The sequence below is a fragment of the Dysidea avara genome, chromosome 10 (assembly GCF_963678975.1).
Source record: "Dysidea avara chromosome 10, odDysAvar1.4, whole genome shotgun sequence".
Lineage (NCBI taxonomy): Eukaryota > Metazoa > Porifera > Demospongiae > Dictyoceratida > Dysideidae > Dysidea > Dysidea avara.
In genome coordinates this window covers 842,037-865,862 of record NC_089281.1, presented here as the reverse complement: position 1 = coordinate 865,862, position 23,826 = coordinate 842,037, and the positions used below count along the sequence as shown (strand labels likewise).

Genomic DNA, 23,826 nt, shown 5'->3' with positions numbered 1-23,826 from the left:
ATAGCAAGGTTTGTTTCAATTTGTCTACCGTGCCGTGCCGTGCCGTACCGAGCCAGCACGGTTGAAGTAGCAGGGCCAGGCAAGCCCGGCACGTAACGGTTTGGCTCGGATCGATACCCGTTTACACTAGCAAAATTAAGCATACCGTGCCGTGCTGTACTGTGCCGTACCGTGCCCAACTGCTAGTGTAAACGTACTATTAGACAGGTGGATTAGCTAGTGCATAAACTTCTCACTAAGAGAATTTAAGGTTGGCCTTTTAAGAGAGGTGGCCTTTCTATACAGGTGGCTGCAAAGACAGATTCCACTGTACTTGCTTCCACACACCCCAATCTCAGTTATATAGAAACTAAGAAATTTTACAAGCTAGTACGGATCACTGATACAAATAGTCTGGCGCTGCCCACTCCTTCACAAAAAATAAGGGTAAACAAATACTAACACTCAAATTCAATTAATAATGGTATGTGCCACACACAAATCACCTTGGCAATGCAATGCTTTTACAGTTATTTTTTGCAAAGAGGTGGACGGCACCATGTAGACTATATTAAAAAGTTCTTAAACAACTGAAGAGGAGATTCAGGGGGTTTTGGGTTAAACTGCTGACTAGGTTTTAAAAATTCAGTACCATATAGCTGGAAAGTTTGGTGGGAGGAAACTTGGTGAATTTGCCACAGTAGGATTTTGGTCAGAATTGGCAGATTTAGTAGAGCTAATACAGATTTGTATATAGCGATACTCCACTGATTCAGACAAGGGATCGACAAACTCAGGGACGACATTTCAAAATTTTTAAGATTTCAAGTGAGATTTCAAGATTCCATAAGATCTTAACTATCGTTAACTAGTCCAGCGATTTACAACATTTGAGGCCAGACTTCTTGCCAGATCCCTCAGATTTAGGCTAGAAGCTTCTTGCATGACTCTTTATATTAACGAGCCTTCATGGATCACGTGGTTGGTGTGCTATAAAAGGCTAATGCCTAACAGGACTACGGTCCACGTGATATCTGAGGTGTTGTCACACAAAGACTAAGTTACTACGCTATTCGCTGCTGCTTGTTTGTACAAATAGAGGATATACACATAATATTATTCGAACAAAAAATGATCAGTATAATGAGATTAGCAGCGTGCCTAAGAATTTTTGGAAGTGAGCAACTATTGTAAAACCCATACAAAATTACAGGTAGCAAGTGTGGCTCGGACTATAACTTGCCACGTGAACTATGGATGGGGCTCCTCCTTCCAATTATTCTGTTATACACATGAATGAATCTATTACTCTGGAGAAACTCTTGTAACTGGTCTACTTTTTGCGATTCGCACTTTCTATGCACACCTACAATACGTTTGTTCACTGTAGTGACGGAAGAAAACATCGTGTTTTTATTAGAACGTTTTTGGTCGTAAAGTCGTGCATATCCTCTATTGGAGCCAAAGCTACTGTAAGTTGTTCATTAGGTGCAAATTGCATTTTTACAAGTACCGTATAGAGGAAACTTTGGTGGGGGTAAACTTTGGAGAAGAGCAAAGTGTATTGCATTTGGCAAAATAAACTTTGGCAAATTCAAGCTCAGTATTTAGCTATAAAGAAAGCTATAGTTATAAAGCTGTTTAGCTACATAACTTTCAACTGCACTTCCATCAGTACAAGTGGAGCTTGTTAATTTATTGTCATATGTGATCTTATCCAGGTCAGACCCAGATATTTTATAAAATGGACAAGACCAGTGTGACCAATACAAGATATGACCCAAATAACTCAAATAGTCTGGACTTGTACCCAACCAATACTGGCAAGTATCTTGAAGTTATTGGCAGTGTTGGGCAAGTTACTTTTTAAAAGTAACTAGTTCCATATTACATATTACTTGCAACTGAATTATTTAGTTACAGTTACATATTACCCATAAAATAAAGTAACTATAATAATATTACATATTATATTACTTTGTGTCCACAGCCTTAAGCTGTCATGTGTGAAACTACCACCGTATCAAGTGACATGATTGCGTTGTTGGACAATGGCCAAATCTTGGTTATAAGTAAGAAGCTGGTGAATAAGCTTCATTCAGCAGGCTTCATTACTTTGTTGTGGCTAGGCGTTACTCAGTGATTACTAACGGGATTAGTGACTTCGTTACTTATAGTAATAATATTACGTAATATTAGATTCGTTACAGTAACTATATTACTTAGGTAATGCGTTACATTTGTAAGTAAAGTAACTTGAGTTATATTACCTGTTTTTATAGCGTATTTCGTTATATTACTTAGTTACCACAAAAGTAATAATATTATGTAACGCATTACAGTATATAACGCGTTACTCCCAACACTGGTTATTGAGAGGCAATTTTTGTCAACACTGTTTTTCATGATCCCTACTATGTACAGCACTACCATACTGGTGGCAATTGTATGTATTATAAATATGAATTCAATATGTTATTGGTATTATGTTTCTCCATAGTAAAGAATGTCAAACAAGCTAATACTAACATAACCAGTTCACAAAATATTACTAAAATAACCAATTTTGGCAAAATTGAGGTGGAATTTGCAAAAATGCTTACAAGAGTTAAAGAAGCACTACACCGGAACAAAATATGTGTTGATGTACTAATTGAGCAGCTTTCTGTTATTTCTGCCGTAAAAAGTAAAAAGGTTCCTTTGTTTGATGAGGATGTGTTTGCAAAGATTACATCCATCAATGAGTTATGGAGAAAATTAAGAAAATTTTGGAGTATATTTGATTATGACTTACTGTTACTTATTATTGACCTAACTGAATGTACAGAAGCCCAGGAAATTCTTGACAATTTTTTGATAAGGATTGATCCTTCTGCACTGGAAGATGCTGGACTTGTGCTTCAGCACAAAGTTTATGAGGAGGAGGATTTGCTGCAACCGAGACTAAGAATAAAAGTCAACACAGAGCACTTTACAAAAGATGTTCAGGAAAAAGTCAAGAAAATTCTATCCAAAAAATTTGATTTAGAAAAATATTCTCTTAGTTTAGTTGGCATCAAAAGTGGTTGTGTTGAACTAGTGTTTTATATTTCAAAAGCAACAATGTTGTATTTATTGGAGTTCAAAGTTACTGGAAGTATCTTGGCAGATTTTGCTTCACAAAATATTGCTAGCATTCAAATCAATGATGTGAAAATAAAGACAATGAAATCTATTACCAGTAATGTGGTGAGTGGTACATTACTTTGCTATTGTGTATAATGCGATTATTACATATACCACTTTGACACCTCAGATAAAGGAAACCAAAGTTATGTAATATTTATATCATGCTGCTGCTGCTGCTGCAATTTTTTATGGAAGTTTATCATAGGTGGCTACAGAGGGGTGCTGGGGATGCTCAAACACCCCTAACTATTTTACTTTTACTGGGGGTGCTGAGCATCTCCAATTCAAAACTGTATTGTGCAATAGTCATCACGTAAACTCCTGCAGGTTTCCATCACAATCAAAATACTCTAATAGAGCAGTCACCCTGATTCAACAGTAAATTGTGTATTAGACTGAATGGTACTTGATAAACTGCTAAAACCACTGAAATACCGCTAAATACACAATCTCATTTTTAGAATTTTTCTGGGGGGGAGGGGACATGCCCCCAGACTAACCCTGCATGCTGGGTGTGCTTCATGCAACTATTACCAACGTAAATTATAAATTTTGAGCACCCCAACTCTAGCACTTTTCTGCCTCCATGCTAATGCAGATGCAGGTGCACTTAGCTCCTAGCATCCAGCAATATACTAGGCTGCCTGATTTAACCCCAATTAAACTATGAATGTAACACTAGCACATGTCAGTGGGAGTGCATGTGGGCCAAGCTGACATAGGATAGCATAATCATGACTGGTGAACCAGCACATACCATACCACATCAAAAGAAAGAATGGCCAATCTTGACGTTTTCATCTGAACATGCACCCCAACTATCAATTGCTGAAAAGTGAAGTGGACATTACACTTCGTTTTCAGCTACAGTACCGCCCAGAGGTAACATTACACTTGCGAGCAGTTGACACTCATGTAGCCAATTTTCAACCTGCGATTTCTTTGGCATGCATGTGCTAACTAACTCACCATGTGTAGCCACAACATGCGAGCTCCCTCAGGTGGCTGCTCCAGTATCCATGTGCCTTCACACATGATGTATTCTGGTCTTGGGCCATGTCAAGTCGTGGCCTGGATTTGAGCACTCATGGGGGATTGTAACATTACCTCTGGGTGGTACTGTACATTCAGACCGTACATAGCATTACAAGTGAAGAACATTACAAGAAGTGCCTCTGCAATCAACTCAGTCAATACGGAAAATACAGATGATTTCCATTGATATGCAGGCAGATAGGTAAGCAGTTAGTCAGTCAGTCAGTAGAAAACTCTGTTAGATTAATTTTTTAAAGTTCCATAGCAACTGATCAGAAGCGTTTTTTGGCCATTCTGAGGCACTTTTGCACTTGGTTATACCTAATGAAAACTACCAAAGTGCTATGTAGGTATTATGAGGCTGGTTTGTGAGAAAGTACAATCCTCCATGATCTCATACTACTACTGTATGATACCATGGCCACTCAGATATACAAGTGGAAGGAAAAATGATTTTCTAACCTAGTAGGGACTGTTACAATAAAAGTGAAGTAAATAGGAAGATTATCACCTGACGTACAAATTTAATCCCTACTTTAGCCATGCCACTGACTTTAATGGCTAAAGTACCACTGAGATTCGTGGCTAAATTACCACTGACATTCATGGCTAAATTTGTACGTCAGGTGATAATCTCACTAGTTTCTTCACTTTTTATTGTAACAGTTCTAATCTAGGTTGAAAAATTCCAATTTTCCTTCCACTTATTTGTTTTTATACTTTATTGTTGTAAGGTTGTATAATGAAGTGATAGTAGGGCAATCAATGTTCGGAATGCACAAAGGAATGCAAGGCATGCACCTGTGGTTACGTCTAACCGCATGCGATAAAAAAAATGAAACATCCCCTTTGATGTCGGCAATCTCGATCACAAAACAATCGGCATGGATTTGCTTCAATGCTTGTGTGGTAGTTACTAGTGACACAATGAGTTCAACTCTATAGAGTTTCAGAGGGATAGCGTAAGTGATGGGTGAGTTACAGGAAGGCCGAATTTGACAGCATTCGTTCCTGTAAAATCCTCATGTGTAGTGGTCGTGTCATTTATTGTCTGCGGCGCGTGTTTCTGCTTTACTGGCCATGTGACTCACTACCATGAGTCTTGATTTTACACAGTATTCTCTCAATCGCCTCAAGATTCATATCATCGATTTCACCATGCATCATTACCCTACAGTCATAATTTCAGCACCAAACGAAGTTTCAGTTGTCCTCAGCCGACCTAGAGGCCAAATACAAAACCCATATTGTTGTTTTCCGCAATACTCGCTTGGCATGTAGGGCAATGTGTCTTTAAACTGTTCTAAAAGTTTCGTTGAGATTGAAACATATGTTTTCAAGAATGGCTAGTTTGAAATTTGAATTTAGTTGCCCCCACGTAATCTGCTCTCTGTAAGAATTTAACTCGGAATTTAAAGAATGACGCAGAGCACAACTGCGGTCACTGGTTATTGATGAACTGGCGCTACGTGTAGTTAATCAGTGCATGTAGCCACAAAGAACTAGTGTACTGCCATGGATTATAGTCTATAATCTATGGTGCTGCATACCATCGTTCAATTTGAAATTTGAGTTTAGTTGCCCCCACGTAGTTTGCTCTCTAAGGGTGCAGCTTAAAGAATGACACAGAGCGCAACTGCGGTTACCAGTTGTTGACACAAGCTGTGAGTAATTAGCACATGTAGCTAGCCTAAAAGGAAGTGTGCAAAATCACCTGATAATTTACAATTGTCACCATGCATTTTATAGCACCCCCACACAAAGTTACACATGTAATTACAACATACTGAGGACACATGAATACCAAATAGTTTTCACAACAATACTGTAAGAATTGTACAATAATGACTGTGATATAACTGCTATGAAATTCTTCTCCAGTGGCCCGCCATGGTAGCAAGTCTCACACGATGGTATGTATATTCATCCAAACACAATGGGAGTAATGAGTAAGTGCAATGACAACAAGTTGGCATGACTCCATTTGTAGAATTCAGATGAGTGGGTGTGGCTCCAGTATGTCTAAACAGTTAACAAACATTCCTGTTATAAATATGTGCTAGAGTTGCAATATACCGTATAGCAGGTTATTTTCGAAACAGAAATTTTTGCACAAGAAGCAAAATCTGAATTTCGAAAGATTTTAATTTCAAAGAGTGCATATTTCGAAGTCCAGATGGATTTCAAATAAATGGAAATTCGTGTCACAAATTATGAAGATGCGTGGATGTTTGCCGAAAACTGACTTACTGATGGAATACTCCCCATTCCTGTGCACTGGAAAGAAGACTGAGGGAGTCTCGGGTGGAGTGAATTCACTGGCACGGTCACGCTCGATCATAGCTAGCTATCCTACCATAGTTTCTGGTACCAATTCCCATTCTGGATCACCTGTTTTCTGGTTATTGGTACAGTAATGATACAGTTTACCCATTATCATCAGCAATACTGAGCTAAAACTCGAGGAATACACGAACGAATCACCGAAAGTTGGACGGTTGCTTTCACTTGTGGGAATTTATTTTTGAAAAACAACCGGATGTGGGAATTTATTTTCGAAGAGAAGGGCCTCTTCGAAATATCCGAAAATAAAAACCTTTCGAAAATTACCAGCTATACGGTAATAGTATAGTATTTAAATACAACAATACATAGTCTCCATTGCATCACTATCAAACGACACTAAGTGGAGGATATTGATCTCTAGTATGTACACTCCATCAGTACAACCTGTCTTAATGGCCACCAGTATAGAAAGACAACTTCTCTTGAAAAGCCAATTCCAAATTGAGAATTTATACACTGCTACCTGCTTATTGAGTGAAGGTGGCAATAAACAAGTTCCACCGTAATTTATACCCGTGATCTGATCCTGTATATTCTGTCAGTGGATGAGATCCACTTGGCCAGGACAAAATGTGACCCAAATGTCCTGGATGATCCATACTCAACCCACTTATGACCCAGTGGCACAATGGAACTGAGTATTTATAGAGAGTACAATTATATTTATTTCTAAGATGTGCATGTGGACACATTGCAACACATTACAACACATTACAACATGTGCATACAAGACATGCTACGTACCGTTTTAGTATTTCAAGTCACCACATTATGCACGGACCAGTCAACAATGCTTCATAGTGCCCATCAGTAAACCTGAAGAAGAAAAGTTATGAAAAATAAAAATTCACATAAGTACAACGAAACCTCATTAACCCTTTATTACCAAATGGCTAATATATTGCCAAAAATGCATGTTACGGGTGCCCTTTATAAATGGACCCATAACTCTTTTGTCCTAAGGGCTATGAAGTTGAAATAACCACCAATTTGCTGAGTAGGCCCAGGCGTTTCTAATAAAGTTTAATGCGAAGCGATAAGAACTAGTATGGGGAACTATCAATACTTATAAACACACAAACACGAATCAAAAACAATTGTACCTGTTTAAATTTCGATAACTTTCGCTCTGAGCATCATGGTGTGTTCTACTAAGAATAAAACTACTCCTCACGTGATAAGGATTCTAAAAATATACAGTATGATGTAACGGGGGGTTATAACAAGATGGCGGTGTCCATCTTTCGCTGCTATGGCGAAGAATAACAATGCACCTTTCTTCACTTCAAAGCGCGTGAGTTATGTGTTTTGTTGTAAGGTTTTTAGATGTTTGGGTAGAAGGGAAAGATGGCTTTCATATGGTATATAGCGTTCCGTGTTAATTAATGGGTGGGGTCCTCACGTATTGCGCAAAGATCACACAAGCCATAAAATTTCATTTCCTGAGGTTTTTCTGTGGTTTTACGAAATAACTTCGGTAGGAAAGGGTTAATAGGGCCAGCTCTGGGACCAAAAAATTTGGCCTGAATAACAAGGTGGCCTTATTAATGAGGTCATAAAGTACCGCTTAGCTATATTTGGGACCTAACCAATATAACAAGGTTGCCTTATTAAAGAGGTGGCCGCTAAGTGAGCTTTCATTGTACATACAGTTAACAATGGTGAACAATATTATATAGTTATACAACGGCCACGAGTGCTCTGCCTGATATAAATGCACGAGCCTGAGGGCCGTTAGGCCCGAAGGCAAGTGCGTTTATACAGGCAGAGCATAAGTGCACGGTGTATAACTGTTATGTACCACTCACCTAATAGGTGGGGAGAGTCTCACAAGACAGCTGTAACACTTATAAAGGCCAGGTTTCTAACATCGATTGTGGGTAACCAATCCAGACGTTGCAATGACGTTCCCCCTGCAGTACTGCAGCCACCTGAGATATTGAAAGCTAGTACGCTATGGGTTATATCACTAACCTGCATTCGCTGTTCGACTCTCATCATGTAGTGCTCAGCATGCCAGCGTGCCATATAGACTAAGCACCAGACTAATCGCCATTGTGATTCTCTCGAGCGAAAAAAGTAGCTAAATAGACATTTTAAGTAAACAAAACCTAACTACTAAACGATACTAGTCTAATTCTTACTATTCACACTGGCTAAACTCGAATCTGGTGGCATGACAAAACTGGTTACCACAATCGAACGTAAAGGTTAGTATTATTTAGAATATATTTGTTTTATTGAGTCATTACTACAGTTTAATCTGGCCTAAGATGGCACCAGACTAGTAAGGTGTATAGTACGTTTATATACATGTAGACTAGAGTTGTGGCCACCCGTGTTGGCTTTTTCGATCGCCATTGGCTGCTTGTAAACATTATACGTATTGGTGACGTTATGGCCCACAATCGACCTTTACATGTCAGGCTATAAAAGAATTCGAGTGATCTGTGAAGTGTCTTTCCACCTATTAGGTGAGGTGTCGTAGTGGTCTTCGCCACCGGCACTTGTGCTATGCTGCACATGCAAAACCGCAGCCAGTGCAATATCTGTATATTGCACTGCGGTCGGTGCATTATAACTTATAATGCACTCGTTGCGGTCTACAAAACCGCAACCAATGCGTTATAAGTTATAATGCACTCGCTGCGGTCTGCAGGAGTGCAATATACAAATTATGGCACTGGCGGTTCCTTTGAACTTCCCACGCAGAGTGGTACATTAATGGTTAACAGTATACACTGAAACCTTACTCAGGTCACTTCTTGTGGCAGATTGCTCTGTACACAAAATGACACGTTCAGGGATTGTATTTAGATGGATGATAAAGTAACGTATTGTGACTTAAATACTCATGATGTGTCACTGCTAGGCAGTATCTGATATGGCAACCATATACATGGCACTGCTGATCTAACAGATTGGCTGCCCCTTGCTGCCAGCACTCACTGTCTCATACGCTGTCACACACTAAATCTATCTCTATAGCCAGTTAGAACAGCATGCTTCTTACCATTTTAAGGTCGCAAAATTCAGCCACCTCTTTAATAAGCTAGGTCAGAAAATTTTGCCCCTACCTGAAGAATGGCCAGTTTTCACTGTACTATTAGTGATTAGTGATCATGGAGGATTATTTATTAAGATAGTAAGATATACAAATGCTACAACCTCTAAATATAATAGTAAAATTTTTACCCTGGTCCCATGTCTAATAATTGTGAGAGACTCTACTGTACAAATACATATTTTATCATGGTATGTGCATAGATAATTACTTATCTATGGATGCGGTATGCGTGGGTTCACCAGTCATAATAATTATTTACAAAAAAAAGTTAACAAACAAGTACACAGAAAAATTTGGAATTTGCAACTAGAGTAGGGACCATAGCATATCGATAAAAAGTACTGAAACAAGCTGGAGTAGTGCACGATATTAAATCACAGTAAAACAATAAGAAGTGTTATATCCCTACTGTGCTCAAGAAATGCACGGTGGAGATATAACACTTCTTATTGTTTTACTGTGATTTAATATTGTGCACTACTCCAGCTTGTTTCAGTACTTTTTATCGATATGCTATGGTCCCTACTCTAGTTGAAAATTCCAAATTTTTCAGTATACTTGTGAGATAAAAGGAAGCACCATACTGCATGCAGTATTTTTCCTTTGAAATGCCAAAAGGCACTTCTCAAATACAAGCATCAATTCTCTGTGAAAGAATTGGGTGCGTAGCTCCAGTAGTTTATCCTGTAGTGTTGTCTGAATATAAAAGTCAGTCAGTCAGTCAGAAAAATCTGTAATTTTTGCAAATTTTGTAGCAACTCGCTGGGATTGTTTGGGGCTGTTTCATGCATTTATATAACTGGTTTTAGTGAACCAATATGTCCATATCGTTGTGTTTACATAGTCTGTAAGAGTCATTCCATACCAAATCAACAAAAAAAAATCCTGACTCTCTTGGATTTTCATGAAATTTGGCATAGACATGGACTCTACTAAGAAACTTTCTCACACCAAAATTTGGCCGATTCTATTGATCTGCCTTTAAGATATGACCACTCCAAGTTTATTGCAAAATACTACACTGGTTTAATAAAATGGCCATAACTTTGTCAATGATTATCACAAAACCTTTCTGTTTAGAGTTTTGGAATGCTTATTAAATTCTCTTTCAAGTGATATATAATTCATTATAATTACTCAAAGGAAAAGGTCAAACCACAAAAATGTGACTTTTTCCTTTGATCTTACTTTTTTCAAAAGAGGATATTTCAATTACTTTCATTTTTTGTTCAAATATTCTTCTAATACCCTTCTTTCATAACAGTAAGTTTGAAGTTGGGATGGCAAGTAGATCATGAGTTGTGGCTACATACGTAACTTTACATGCTACCAGGAGTATAAGTATAAACACTACTATAACAATATAAACTTTACAATTAAATTATAGTATGGAATCTCATCAGAATGTGGCCAAGTTGCAATACACATACAGTTGGAGGCATAGTATAGAAGTATCATAAGGTGATTAAACAGAAACATCAATACCCTCCATTTCTGAAGCCACACCAATATCCCCTATTGCTATGCATATTGATGCAGTTATAATAACAACATGATTTTGGTGCAAACACCATCAGGAGTCCATAATAGAGATTTTATAAACTCCTGATGCCATATAATGAGAGGGTTTAGTAGCAAATTATCTTATGAAAGGTTTGACAAGATTGTGGAAACTTCACATTAACATTATGAAGTTGGAGGGTAAATCATTCCTTATTCACCAATTTCGCAAATTCTTCAGCTGTGGACATCTGTACATGTCAGCAAACACTACATAATAACAAAAGTTTGGTGGACGAAATATTTAGTGGAGAATTTGGTGAATAAGGAATGATTTACATTGGAACCTATCTAAAGCTGGTCAAAACTTTTGGGCCAGTCACCATCAGGCAGGTGGCTGCTTTTGAAAGGTGAAATTGTGTATAGATATCTCATTTGGAGAATTTATAGTTGGCCCTATAAGGTGGTCTTTCTATACAGTCACTGTACCAAATCAAAACCCTCCAACTTCATAATTTTAATAGAGGCCTAGGCCTATTGTGAAGTTTCCACAATTCTGTCTAACCTTTCTCTTACAAAACTTACAGTATCATAAGATAATTTGCTACTAAGCCCTCCCACTATATGGCATCAGGAGTTCATAAAATCTCTATTATGGACTCCTGATGGTGTTTGCACCAAAATCATGTTGTTATTATAACTGCATCGATATGCATAGCAATAGGGGATATTGGTGTAGCTTCAGCAATGATGAGTATTGATACTTCTGTTTAATCACCTTATGATACTTCTATACTATGCCTCCAACTGTATGTGTATTGCAACTTGGCCACGTTCTGATGAGATTCCATACTATAATTTAATTTTAAAGTTTGTATTGTTATAGTAGTGTCAAGAGTTAATAATAAGAGAGAGGTAGTGCTCTCTATATTATTAACTCTTGGTAGTGTTCATACTTATACTCCCGGTAGCATGTAAAGTTACGTATGTAGCCACAACTCATGATCTACTTGCCATCCCAACTTCAAACTTACTGTCATGAAAGAAGGGTATTAGAAGAATATTTGAACAAAAAATGAAAGTAATTGAAATATCCTCTTTTGAAAAAAGTAAGATCAAAGGAAAAAGTCACATTTTGTGGTTTGACCTTTTCCTTTGAGTAATTATAATGAATTATATATCACTTGAAAGAGAATTTAATAAGCATTCCAAAACTCTAAACAGAAAGGTTTTGTGATAATCATTGACAAAGTTATGGCCATTTTATTAAACCAGTGTAGTATTTTGCAATAAACTTGGAGTGGTTATATCTTAATGGGAGATCAATAGAATCGGCCAAATTTTGGTGTGAGAAAGTTTCTTAGTAGAGTCCATGTCAATGCCAAATTTCATGAAAATCCAAAGGGGTCAGGATTTGTTTTTGTTGATTTGGCATGGAATGACCCGTAAGGCTGGTTTTTGGTGGAGTTTTTTGGTATGAAATTTGCAACTATATAATATGCCCATACCCTTGGGCATGTGGTCCTTGAGTTTTGGCATATATCAGGTAAATCCCTTGTGGCCAATATATAACTATTACTTAAACTACGTATGTGCACTTTTGACAGCTATCCATAACACTTTCTGACCAGTTTACTAATTCCTGAATCCACTGGTGATATCAAGATGGATGGTAGCATGTCATGTGGCCCAAGAAGCATATTGTATTTTTGTAGATATAACACACTGGTGTGGCAAACTGGTGTAAGTAGCTTCATGCTATCTTCAAATGGGACAAATTTTACTACAGAAATGCATGCCTTAATTGTGTAGTCCACATAGCATAGGCAACCAATTATCGACTGGTATATATTTAACTGAAAAATTTTAATAATGAATTCCTCAGTAAGCTTGTACTTGTTTGCTGAGCTATTGTAATAGTTTCTGTCTAAGAAGGATTTTACAACATACTCAGCCAAGTGGAAGTTGCAAGTTATTATAATACAAAAATGAGTCACTACATTCAGTGGAGAAGAAGGCAACAAATGGCCCAAAAAGGCCTCGGGTTTCATAGATCCTTACAACTGGGATGTAGCCTCAAAACACATATGACTGATAAGCTGGATTAGTTGCTATACAATTCTCTAAATCTGTGATTGTTCACCCTTGTAGTGAACTGTTGAAAGCAGCCAGGTTATTCTGTTTTGTCTTCAAGAAGGTTGAAAACAAACACCAGTCTAAAGACTATAGTTTTCATTGTTTTTATGTTGATAAATATAGTATTTATAGTATTTATAATAAATATAGTATTTATAATAAATATGTACTAGTAATAGCATGGATAGCAGTAAAATTTGGGATAAATACCACGAGTGTTGCATTAAAAATGGGTAAAATTTCACGAGGCAAAACAGAGTGAAATTTCCATTTTCAATGCAGCAAAAGTGGTATTTATCCCAAATTTCACTGCTATACCCATGCTATTCTCAGTTAATACCATACTCGCTGCATATACACATGCTGTGCAATTACCATTGTTGCTATGTACTAAACATGTGTCAACACTAATTAGTGTTGCATTGTTACATAAATTCTAGCCAACGATATTGCAATTACAACTTTTCACTGCTGTCAGTGAAATACGGGATAAATTTTAATACTAATTTTGTATGGGCAGTGAAACAGGTATGGTATTAAGTACTTAAACTGGTTGTGGCTATCTCATGGACAGCCAGAATGGATGGTAAAAACTGGGAGTTTATAGGACCTTCCTTCAACAAGTTAGGAGTTAACTCTTAAACCTACATACACTGACAAATCGACATTTACACATGGCTGTAAACAAAGCACTGTAACTTACAAATCATTCTTCCTATGGCTACACAATCAACACCATTTTATTTGTAATCAAACAATGGTACCTAGGGGTTTACCCTAGCATGAAAGCATGGGGCCAAAAACTTACTCTGAAACTATTGTTGCGCAAAATAAGCATGCATACCCCTTAAATAACTTCAGAAAATGGTTAATACCTCCTTTCTACTTAATCAGATTCATGTGAAATAAACATGAGGCAATTCCCCAATCAATAGCAAGTCGTGCCATACATAGCTCACGTGTTTTAATTAATTGTTATTATGACTGCTGTCACGAGTATTGAGAAATAATGGAAAATCGACTCACCATTTTTCATTGCTCCATAACAAGTAAGCCTCTGTTGTTACAGTGGTTATTTAGGCTTCCTAAAATGAATAAACTTTCTGTTGGTATATAGCTTTAGGCTTAATATTAATAGCAACAAACTAGCATGGCTATAAGTATTAAATTAATACTACAGGTGATCTTGCTTACTTAAGAATACTTTTATAGTAATGATTCCTACTAAGATGCAACACTGACATCTTTCCTTACACTGGTTTTAATAACGAATATAAGGAAAAATTAGGAATTTTAAGTTTGATTAGAGTTCATAGAAAAAAAAGTAGGGAAACAAGGGAGGTCACCTACACCTGCAGATATACTAGTGAACATTTAATCCCTAATTCAGTCTATACCCCCAAGACCAAGACTGAATTAGGGATTAAATGTTCACTAGTATATCTGCAGGTGTAGGCAACCTCCTTTGTATCCCTACTTTTTTTTCTATGATCCCTAATCGAACTTAAAATTCCTAATTTTTTCCTTAAACTTGTTTGTGTACTTTTTTTGTAACATTATTATGACTGATGAACTCATGCATCATCCCGGTACCACATCAAAAGAAAGGATGGTACCAGAATTAATACTTTCGTCTGAACACGCACCCCAGCTCATCAAATACTGCTTCGACAGTGCAGTGGCCATTACGCTTTGTTTTCAGCTATGTTCAGTCCATTACACAGCGCTACAGATGAAAAACAGTAGAAGAAGTACCTCTGCCACAATCCATTTGCCACGATAATACGACAATTCGCATGCCCCAACTATCAATTACTTTTTTTTTTTTTTAACTTCACAACCAATAATATAACAAGAGCAACGAATTAAAAGTACAAAGAAAATAGGCAATAAGAGTTACTGCATAATTGATGGGAATCTTGCCTCTACTTGAATGAGGTCAATTGGAGCTGATCCTAAAGAGTGGCCAAAGGACCCCTTTGAGGATCTAGAACCCCTCAGATATCTAATTGCTGACCTCAGAAGTGAAAAGACAAGCAGCACCGGATTCACCCCATTACAGCAGCATAATTTGAGTCCCATTTATCCTATAGCAAGGAAGCAAGGCGTTTGTAAAACATGGTTGCTTCGTTAGCCATTCCTCCTATGGCTGAAAAAATTAAAGGAGTAAAGGAACTCTGTTCAACTTCATGTATGCGAGCTTCGTATGAATGCTTCTTACACAATTCATGTTTTCTGTAAATGGCACTGGCACTGGTGATACAATTACTAGGAGCATGTGGGTTAAAAGGCTTTAACATCAATGTAACTTTTCTCACAATGGCTACCCCAAAAACCATTGGCTGAAATATCTAGTCGAGCACCATCGTCAATGTTTGATGAGGCTAAGGTGAACTGCTCACCTGTAATAGGTTGTAAATGTGGTTCAACATCTACCTCATGGCACACCTCAGTAAGTAAGCTCGCTGTTAAGTCATGGATCTCGTCGTGACAGATTGAAGGGAAGCCACCCTTGGGACATGTAAAGGAATGTTCAACAGTGAACTTAGTTTCACAGGTGCAATGTTGAGGAAGCCTGGCAGGATCCCATCCATATCTGAGAGCAACAGCATCATGGAAGGCAGTTTTGTGAAGGGAAAAATTGTGCTCCTGCAAAGGTAGAACAGTTAACCAATTTGAAGCTCCCTTTTCAGAAGCTAGCTCAATTGATCTCTTCAGATTAGTTGTAGTCCCTTCTAGTAAAGATGCTTTGTTAGAAGATGTCATGGAAAATTTCAAGCAATATATTTCATTTTTTATTAAAAGTTGTTCACCACAAATATCACTTGGCTGGTTTGAGATAACAGAAGGGATTGCAGAAGCTTGGTAACTTTGTTAGAGGTGGTAAACTCAAAAACACACATTCTGATAGGGTTGATATTACCCATGCCACCAATCCTAGTGGGAAGAGCCATAAAATCTCTTTCTAACTATCATTTACTGCCTCAAAAGTGCAGCGGCCATTACGCTTCACTTTCAGCTGTGTTCAGCCCATTACACAGCGTTACAAATGAAGAACAGCGTTAGAATCGTCCTTGCAATCAATCCAGTCACCACGGAAAATACAGACGATTTCCATTTACAAACGTACTATCGTTTGCATCAGTGTTCGAATCCCGTACCGGCGTGCGTGACTGCGTAGCATCGAGCGTAGGGGTTATTTTATCACGCTAATCATAGTTAGCCTGGCGTGGTACGTTATGCCATCACACTAACCAAATAACTACTACGTTTGATGATATGCAGCCACGCACGCAGGTACGAGATTCTAACACTGATGCAAATGACAGTACTGTAGGGAAGCCATGCATCATGCTACAGCGAATCGACACCTTGGGCTGTCAGCAAAAAGAAATGGGACACACAGGAGGACAAATGATGCATGCGTTGTACGTACTGTGGTATGCCAAAAGGCACGCTTTGGGATGAAGCAACGTTGAACAATGAAAAAATCAAGCCCATAGCCTTAGCCGTTATCGAATACACTTCCCTGAAGGCAGGCAGGCAGGCAGGCAGTTTGTCAGTAGAAAATTCCATTGAATATATATATTTTAATTTTGTAACAATTTATTGGAAGCCTTTAGGATTGTACTGAAGGCACTTTTGGACTTGGTTATACCTAACCAATACTGCCAAGATGCCAGGATGGAGTTGTGAAGCTGGTTTTTGGGTGAATTTTTTGGCTAGGAAAACCCAATTCTCCATGATCCCTAATATACAGTACGGTAGTACTGTATGATTATGTGCAGGTTCAAGTGTTGAGCTATGGTGAGAGACAAATTTTCAATGTACTTATATATACCATACCGTTCAAGTAAAGATCAAAATTATGCTATATACCAAAAGCCATTTTGAAAACCGTTTACATGATGAAAAGTACCTTTACAGAAGGGTCTTAGTGTATCGAATAAAAAAGCAAAACCTTACAGAAGTATGAATATTTATTGTTAAAAACTTACCAAAACCCAAAATTTGGTCTGCCTGCCTCACTACCACAGTTGCAAGGCTAGAGGCTAACCAATGCATCATACAGCCACCATCTGTGTCACTATTTATGCTAATGTCTCAGATGTGCTCCGATGAGTATCTGCCCTCTGTGCTTTCCTTTTATCTTTGATTATGGTGCTCGTCATCTTCATGCAACACAACCATATCAAGGCATTAATTTTTGTACTGAAGTTACATGGCAATTGTTTGAAGTACTTATGCTATAAATTAGGGGTATAAATACACAGTAGTACCTGCAGCTTCACAATAGGTTCATCACTGAAAACATGCAGCAATCTAGCTAGATCTTGGAGCTCGACAAACATGCCCTGTAATGTCTAACTACATTATAAAAATCAAGCACGATGGCCACACCTAGCTGTACTTATAGTGATCAACACAGTGACACACATATACCCTTTAATAACTGCATTGAGACATGGCAAACTTGCCCCAAAATAATCTAGCTGCACTTATAGCAATCAAACATGGCCACCAAGCTCCCATATTGGTCCAGCTGTACTTATTATGAATAGCATAGTGGAAACAAAGTACATAATGACAAAGGACAGAGGCTCACTCTAGATACTCGAATAAAGCAGTCATCCTAGTACAACAACCATGCATCACATTCTAATAGAATGGTTATATGTGTGTTAATTTTAATATCAGCATTAATTCTTGACTGCTGCACCCATACTTATACAACTTTCCACCATTTTTTTTTGAAGACTGCACCCTTTTCAGCTTGAAACCAACATCACCATATCCTCACAGCAACTTGTGCAATCTATCTCTCCTAAATTGTTGATAATCAGTAGTATTGTGGTCAGGGCTTGGCTTTCTACATACGTCACAATAAAATTTTGCAATGTGGCTAAGTGTGGTACTTAATAAGAATACCCGTGCCACTTCCAGTCATGCAGGTGTTCCATAGTACTTGACCACAATGCATACAACAGTTGCTTTATTAACCACTATATTTGGTTTAGCTATACAGTAGATTATATAACCCTTGAAGTACAGTAATTTTACTATTCTGTGGTACATGCAATGTTTTATCACACTATTTTTTTTACAGGATGAGTGGATGAAAGAAGCAGTCGAAGACCCAAAAATAGGTAAGAAACAATGCATGGTAATACTGTATGTATATTAAGGATCAAGGAAGTTTGCACTTTCTCACAAAAACTATTACCAGAAACTAGCCCCACAAAGGCATCTTGGCAGTATTGGTTAGAAACCCAAAAAGTTCCTTCAGAGCAACCTGAGACTTTCAGTAGGTTGCTATTTTTTTTCTACTGAGTAACTGACTGATGCCTTCAGACAAGTGGAATTGGATAACAGCTAAGGTTACAGACTTAACTTTTGCACTGCTTGCAGCCCTACTGGTGCCACAGTACATGCAATGCACACATCATGGGCTTTGTCTTCCTCTGCAAAGGCGTAGGAACGATTTTCAGAGTAGGGGCCAAAGATAGCCATAACCAGTTAACCATAAACTGCGATGCAAACACACAGGGTTGCATTGATACGGCTCCTGTACCCAGTTCATACATGCATTTATATAAAGGTGTTGTGGAGCGTGTTATCACTAGCTAATAACCCTACACCTATACTTCATAGCTATCTCTTCACTCCCTATCCTGCTAATGGCTGCTATGCTCCTCTACAGCTACTGCATGTGCTCGATGCATGTATATATCATGTGAGAAATCATGGTTCTCTTTGCTGACAGTTCAAGGTGTTGATTCGTGGTAGTGTATGATGGCTTCCCAATTGGAATCATATCAGTTTTCCTGTAGTGATTGGATTCAGCGTTGAAACCGGGTCGGGTCATCCGGGTCAACCGGGTCACATTTTCTCCGGGTCATCCGGGTCTGACCCAGTTTACAAATTATCCGGGTCTGACCCGGATTGGATCACGTGAGATTCGAAATTGATCGTTTGGCGATGTGGAACCTATAAACGCTAGTCGCGTAGCTCTTTCATGAGCCACGCCCACTTATCGCATTACAAACATACGCTCAGCCACACCCATTTATTAGTAAGTGCAGTCTGTAGCATGAAACTGTGTCCGTTTCTGTCTGCAAGCTTACGTGGAGCCACGCCCACTAATCTATTAATGTATGAGTTGTATATAGTCTAGGTCTAGTCTTGCAGCAGGATATTAAGTACTTTTGTGAGCCACACCCATTTTAATATATTGGGAAATTGCAATACTAAGTATGTATGAAGCCACACCCAATTGCTGTCTGTAAACTCACAGTAGCTACGTGGAACCAAACCCACTGACTGATTTTAAATTATAAACTTACCGGCTTAGTTATCACATAACTACTCGTTTACTCAACACGAATCGAACGCTCAAAACGTAGTCTCGCTTGCTCGAGAATACCTGAAGCATAGCTCTTATCGCGCGCCTCGGCTTAATTTAATCCGGGTCACATCCGGGTCAAATCCGGATTGCTATCCGGGTCAGTGGGTCATCCGGGTCAGCAGTAGTGACCCGGTTTCAACGCTGATTGGATTGATTGCAGAGGTGCTTCATGTAGTGTTCTTCATTTGTAACGCCATGTAATGGGCTGAAATGGCCACTCCATGGTTTCAATTGGGGGAAGGGTAGGGAAAAACTCTCAATCCCTCTTTAAATTGTAAGCAATAGTTTAATTGAAAATACATCAATAGCCCAGGATGACTTCCATTCTTAGGTACTTGAGAATGCACCAGAAGTAATCAGAGTCTAAAATTAAAAATTTCCTGGAGCAGTATCATTACATGACAATGTACCAGAAGCAATCTGAGAGTCTAAAATACAAAATTTTCCTGGTGGACATGCCCCCCTTAGTTGCTGTGTGCAATAAGCACACAGACCTTTACACCATCGCCCCCCTTACTCTTATGTATAAAATTTTATTTTGCTCCCCCCCTTCCCCAAGTCATTTCCTAGAGGGAGGCAAGACTTCACTTTTTCTGTAATTGATAGTTGGGCACACGTTCAGACCAAAGCAATAAACATGGTGCCATTCTTTCTTTTCATGCAATTTTCTTTTGATATGCAGCATCAACCATAATAATGTTACAGCAAGTAAACAAACAAGCAATTACAGGGAAATATTAGGAATTTTAGGGGATCATCACACAGTACTATTAGGGATCGTCATAAATACAATAATACTGTATATTAGGGAACATGAAGGTTTGTATTCATGGTGCCTCAACAGTATTGGTTACGTATAACCAAGCCCAATGAAATGCTAAAAAAATTATGTTTAGTAGGATTTTCTACTGACTGACTGACTGATTCCTTCAGACAAGCATAACTTGATAACGGCTATAGCTACATGCTTAGTTTTTCACTGTTCAGTCCGACAGGTGCCTTTTGGCATACCACAGCACATACAATGCATGCATTATGGACTTCCTTTGTCCTCCTTTGTGTCCCATTATTCTTTGCTGACAGCACAAGGTGTCGATTCGCAGTAGCGCTGTGTGATGGCTTGCCTATGTTTGACAGGAATTTTCTGTGTTTTCCGTTGTGACTGGATCGATTGATTGCAGAGATCATTCTCTTTGTGTTCTTTGTTTGTAGTGCTGTGTGCTGTGTAACGGACTGAACTTAGCTGAAAATGAAGCATATATTTCAGTAATTGATAGTTGGCCGGGGCACACATTCAAATGAAAACAATAAGCCTGGCACCATTCCTTCCACTCTAATGGGCTCACCAGTCATAATGATGTTACAAAAAGCAAACAAACAAGTATAAGGAAGGATCATAGAAATAAACAGTAGTGAAACAAAGGAGGTTGCTTACACTTGATGATATACTAGTAGACATAGGCGGATCTGATCTGAGGGCTTTGCACCCCCGGCACCCCTTGGACCTACAGGACTACATTGACACCAGAAACTGGAACCATATATTGATTACATTCACACTGTACAGAAAGCCAATGGGCAAATAGAAGGCAAATAAATGCATTTTATAGTTATAAACTGTATACTGTGAAGTTAGTGAGGCAAACAGCTAAGTTCAAATTTTTGTGCCAGGATTGAGATACTCTAATAGTGCAGTTACGAGCAGTCACTACTCCAATAGAACAGTCGCAATTCTAATGTCATCATTTTGAAAATTATAACAATACTAGGCTAAGCTCACTTAGTATATTTATAATACCATCTTTTTCTCAAATAGGCTAACTAATTTTGATATACTTTGCAAAGCATACGACACTTTGTTAGCTAAATGCTATCAAAAAAAATGCTCCCAAATTTAAACCTAGGAGGTCTAATTTTAAAAATTTTCTCAGAAGATATCCAAATAGGGTCTTAAAAAGGGTATGTCCTTCATTCATCCAGCTATACCAAACAAATTATACAAACGAACATAGCTTGTGAACTAGAGTTCCATTCTTCTGCTCTTAGTAGAAAAACAAACAAACAAACGCTGTTTTATTGTTTCCCCCTGCTCCGACAGTGTCTCCTAGATTTGCCTATGGTAGTGGACATTTAATCTATAATTCAGTCGCAAGTATAGAGACTGAAATAAGGATTAAATGTCCACTAGTATTATCTGCAGGTGTAGGCGAACTCCCTTATACTTGCATTATTAACAGTGGACAGAGTGGCCATTCAGTGTCCTTCACTAAGATCATTGAGGGCATACAACACATCAATTCAACACAAGCAGCACTGTTGTAACTTTGAGGATAACTCCATGAAAACCACCAATGACAGCACAGAAGGTAAAGAATTTCCAACCTTGTTGTCACAATGCTGATTAACAAATAAAACTGGCCTTCAAGTGCATGCTGTAATGCTTGACTATACTTGAAGGAGTACGATCCATTTTATGTCCTTGCTCAGTCTTAGGCAATTTGCTGGTTTAGTATATAGGATAAAAGTCTTTAAAAATTCTTGAATATACTATACATTACATAGAAAGAAAGCCATTTGATTTCCACGCAGTCATTTCTATATGGTGTTAGACACTCCTCATTTATTATGATACAGCATATAATATGATGTAGCTGTCCATTTATTGACAAAGAAAATTCCAGAATGCTCTGGATACAGCTGGAACTGTACACATATTCATAAAACAATTAATGTTCAATTGGTCCATGATGTCTGCTAGCTTGAACTATCACGCCCAAATTTGTCTTGTATTCTGGTAGCATTAGCAATTCTCTGTTCCATTTCTGTGGTGGTGTTCAAACACATAGGGCTGCAGTGCACTAAAATATGAACTGCACTATAATTAATGGTTATCAATGGTGTGGTTCACGAAAGTTTACAAAGAGCTAAATGCGTTTCTACAAGTGGGTGTGGGCGCACTGCAGCCCTCTGTGCTCAAAAACCACCACAGAAATGAAACAGAATGCTAATCCTGGTTTTCTTCATTCAAAATACAAGACAGCTTAAATCAATTTACCTGTTTGGTTATCTTATAGAGCTACCCACATACTTAACATAATGTGTTAGTGGAGTGCTCAAAATGTAGTTCTCGGTGCATACCTCAGCTTTGATTAATCCAGGTCGCATTTGAGTCAGTGGGTCATTCTGGTCAGAAATAGTGACACTGGTCTATACTGCTGCTATCTTTAAACTTATAGTGCTTTGTGGTCAGTCTGAATCACAAAATCCAGAGGCATAGCTACAATGTAGGCAGGTGAGAGTTGCCTCACCAAAATTAATATTGGTGACTGAAGTCACTGAACTGAGGGCTACATTGGACCTTTTAGATGCATTGATAGCTTGCATTAACAAAGTTTATGTGCTGTTTAGTTCAACTTATTGTACATAGTAAGAGCCCATCCAGGGGCAGCTCTAGGGGGTTAGCTACTCAGGTTTTCGAAAACTGGTCAAGCAAGATTGATACACTCTAATAAAGCAGTCACCCTAATACAACACTCACCCTAATACAACAGTCAAACAAATTTTTAATATAATACTTTTGAAAAACTACTTAAATTGTTCTCACAATCGATCTCAGATGGTCTAACCTTCCCAGGGGAGCATAACCCAGACCCCCTGATTGACATGTTACCAGTGCTACTACTCAAGTACTCATATACTACTAAAGTCAGGGTCTGAGCTACATGCATCAAATACCATAATGTGTATTCTTTGCAATTACCATAATAATAGACTAAAATTACCCCCAGATTCAATCTTGTAACTCTTAATTTTATAATTTCCTGGGGACATGCCCCCAGACCTAGCCAAAGCATGATTGTTATTATTATTAGCACTTTACAGTGACCAGCACTGAAGGTCTGACAGCAACATGTGCTGCAGCCTTAGGATTACTTAACCTAATTTCAGGGACTAAGACTTGATGACTTGACTTACTGACTGACTGAAAAGGTGTAACAGAAAAGGGGCCAAAGTAAGGAAAAAAATCCCTCCAACCCCAGGATTCGAACTGCAGGTCACCCAATGTCTAGTCAGGGCCACACTCAGTCTTCCTCCAGGAGGGATAGTACTAGAGTACATGCATCATTCATAAAGCATTGCAAGGTATGCCTCACCTTTTTAAAATTTCTAGCTATGCCCCTGAAATCAC

General features: G+C 38.3%; 2 protein-coding genes and 1 long non-coding RNA gene across 3 annotated transcripts in view; 2 read left to right on the top strand and 1 right to left on the bottom strand.

The window, feature by feature from the left end:
• Positions 1–23,826, top strand: part of LOC136268817 (uncharacterized) — a 50,970-nt gene that overhangs the window by 1,611 nt on the left and 25,533 nt on the right. Inside the window, exons 4-5 of the mRNA XM_066064281.1 lie at positions 2,480–3,207; positions 18,339–18,378. Coding sequence (XP_065920353.1) covers positions 2,480–3,207; positions 18,339–18,378 — 768 coding nt within the window. The remainder of the gene's footprint in view (positions 1–2,479; positions 3,208–18,338; positions 18,379–23,826) is intronic.
• The window catches only part of LOC136268818 (uncharacterized), a 178,383-nt gene that overhangs the window by 134,539 nt on the left and 20,018 nt on the right, over positions 1–23,826 (top strand). The window lies entirely within an intron of this gene.
• Positions 5,904–7,694, bottom strand: LOC136268819 (uncharacterized). Its single transcript, XR_010707130.1, has 3 exons — positions 7,632–7,694; positions 7,273–7,344; positions 5,904–6,204 (listed from the first exon to the last, which is right to left on the bottom strand). It is a non-coding gene; the product is annotated as an uncharacterized lncRNA (long non-coding RNA).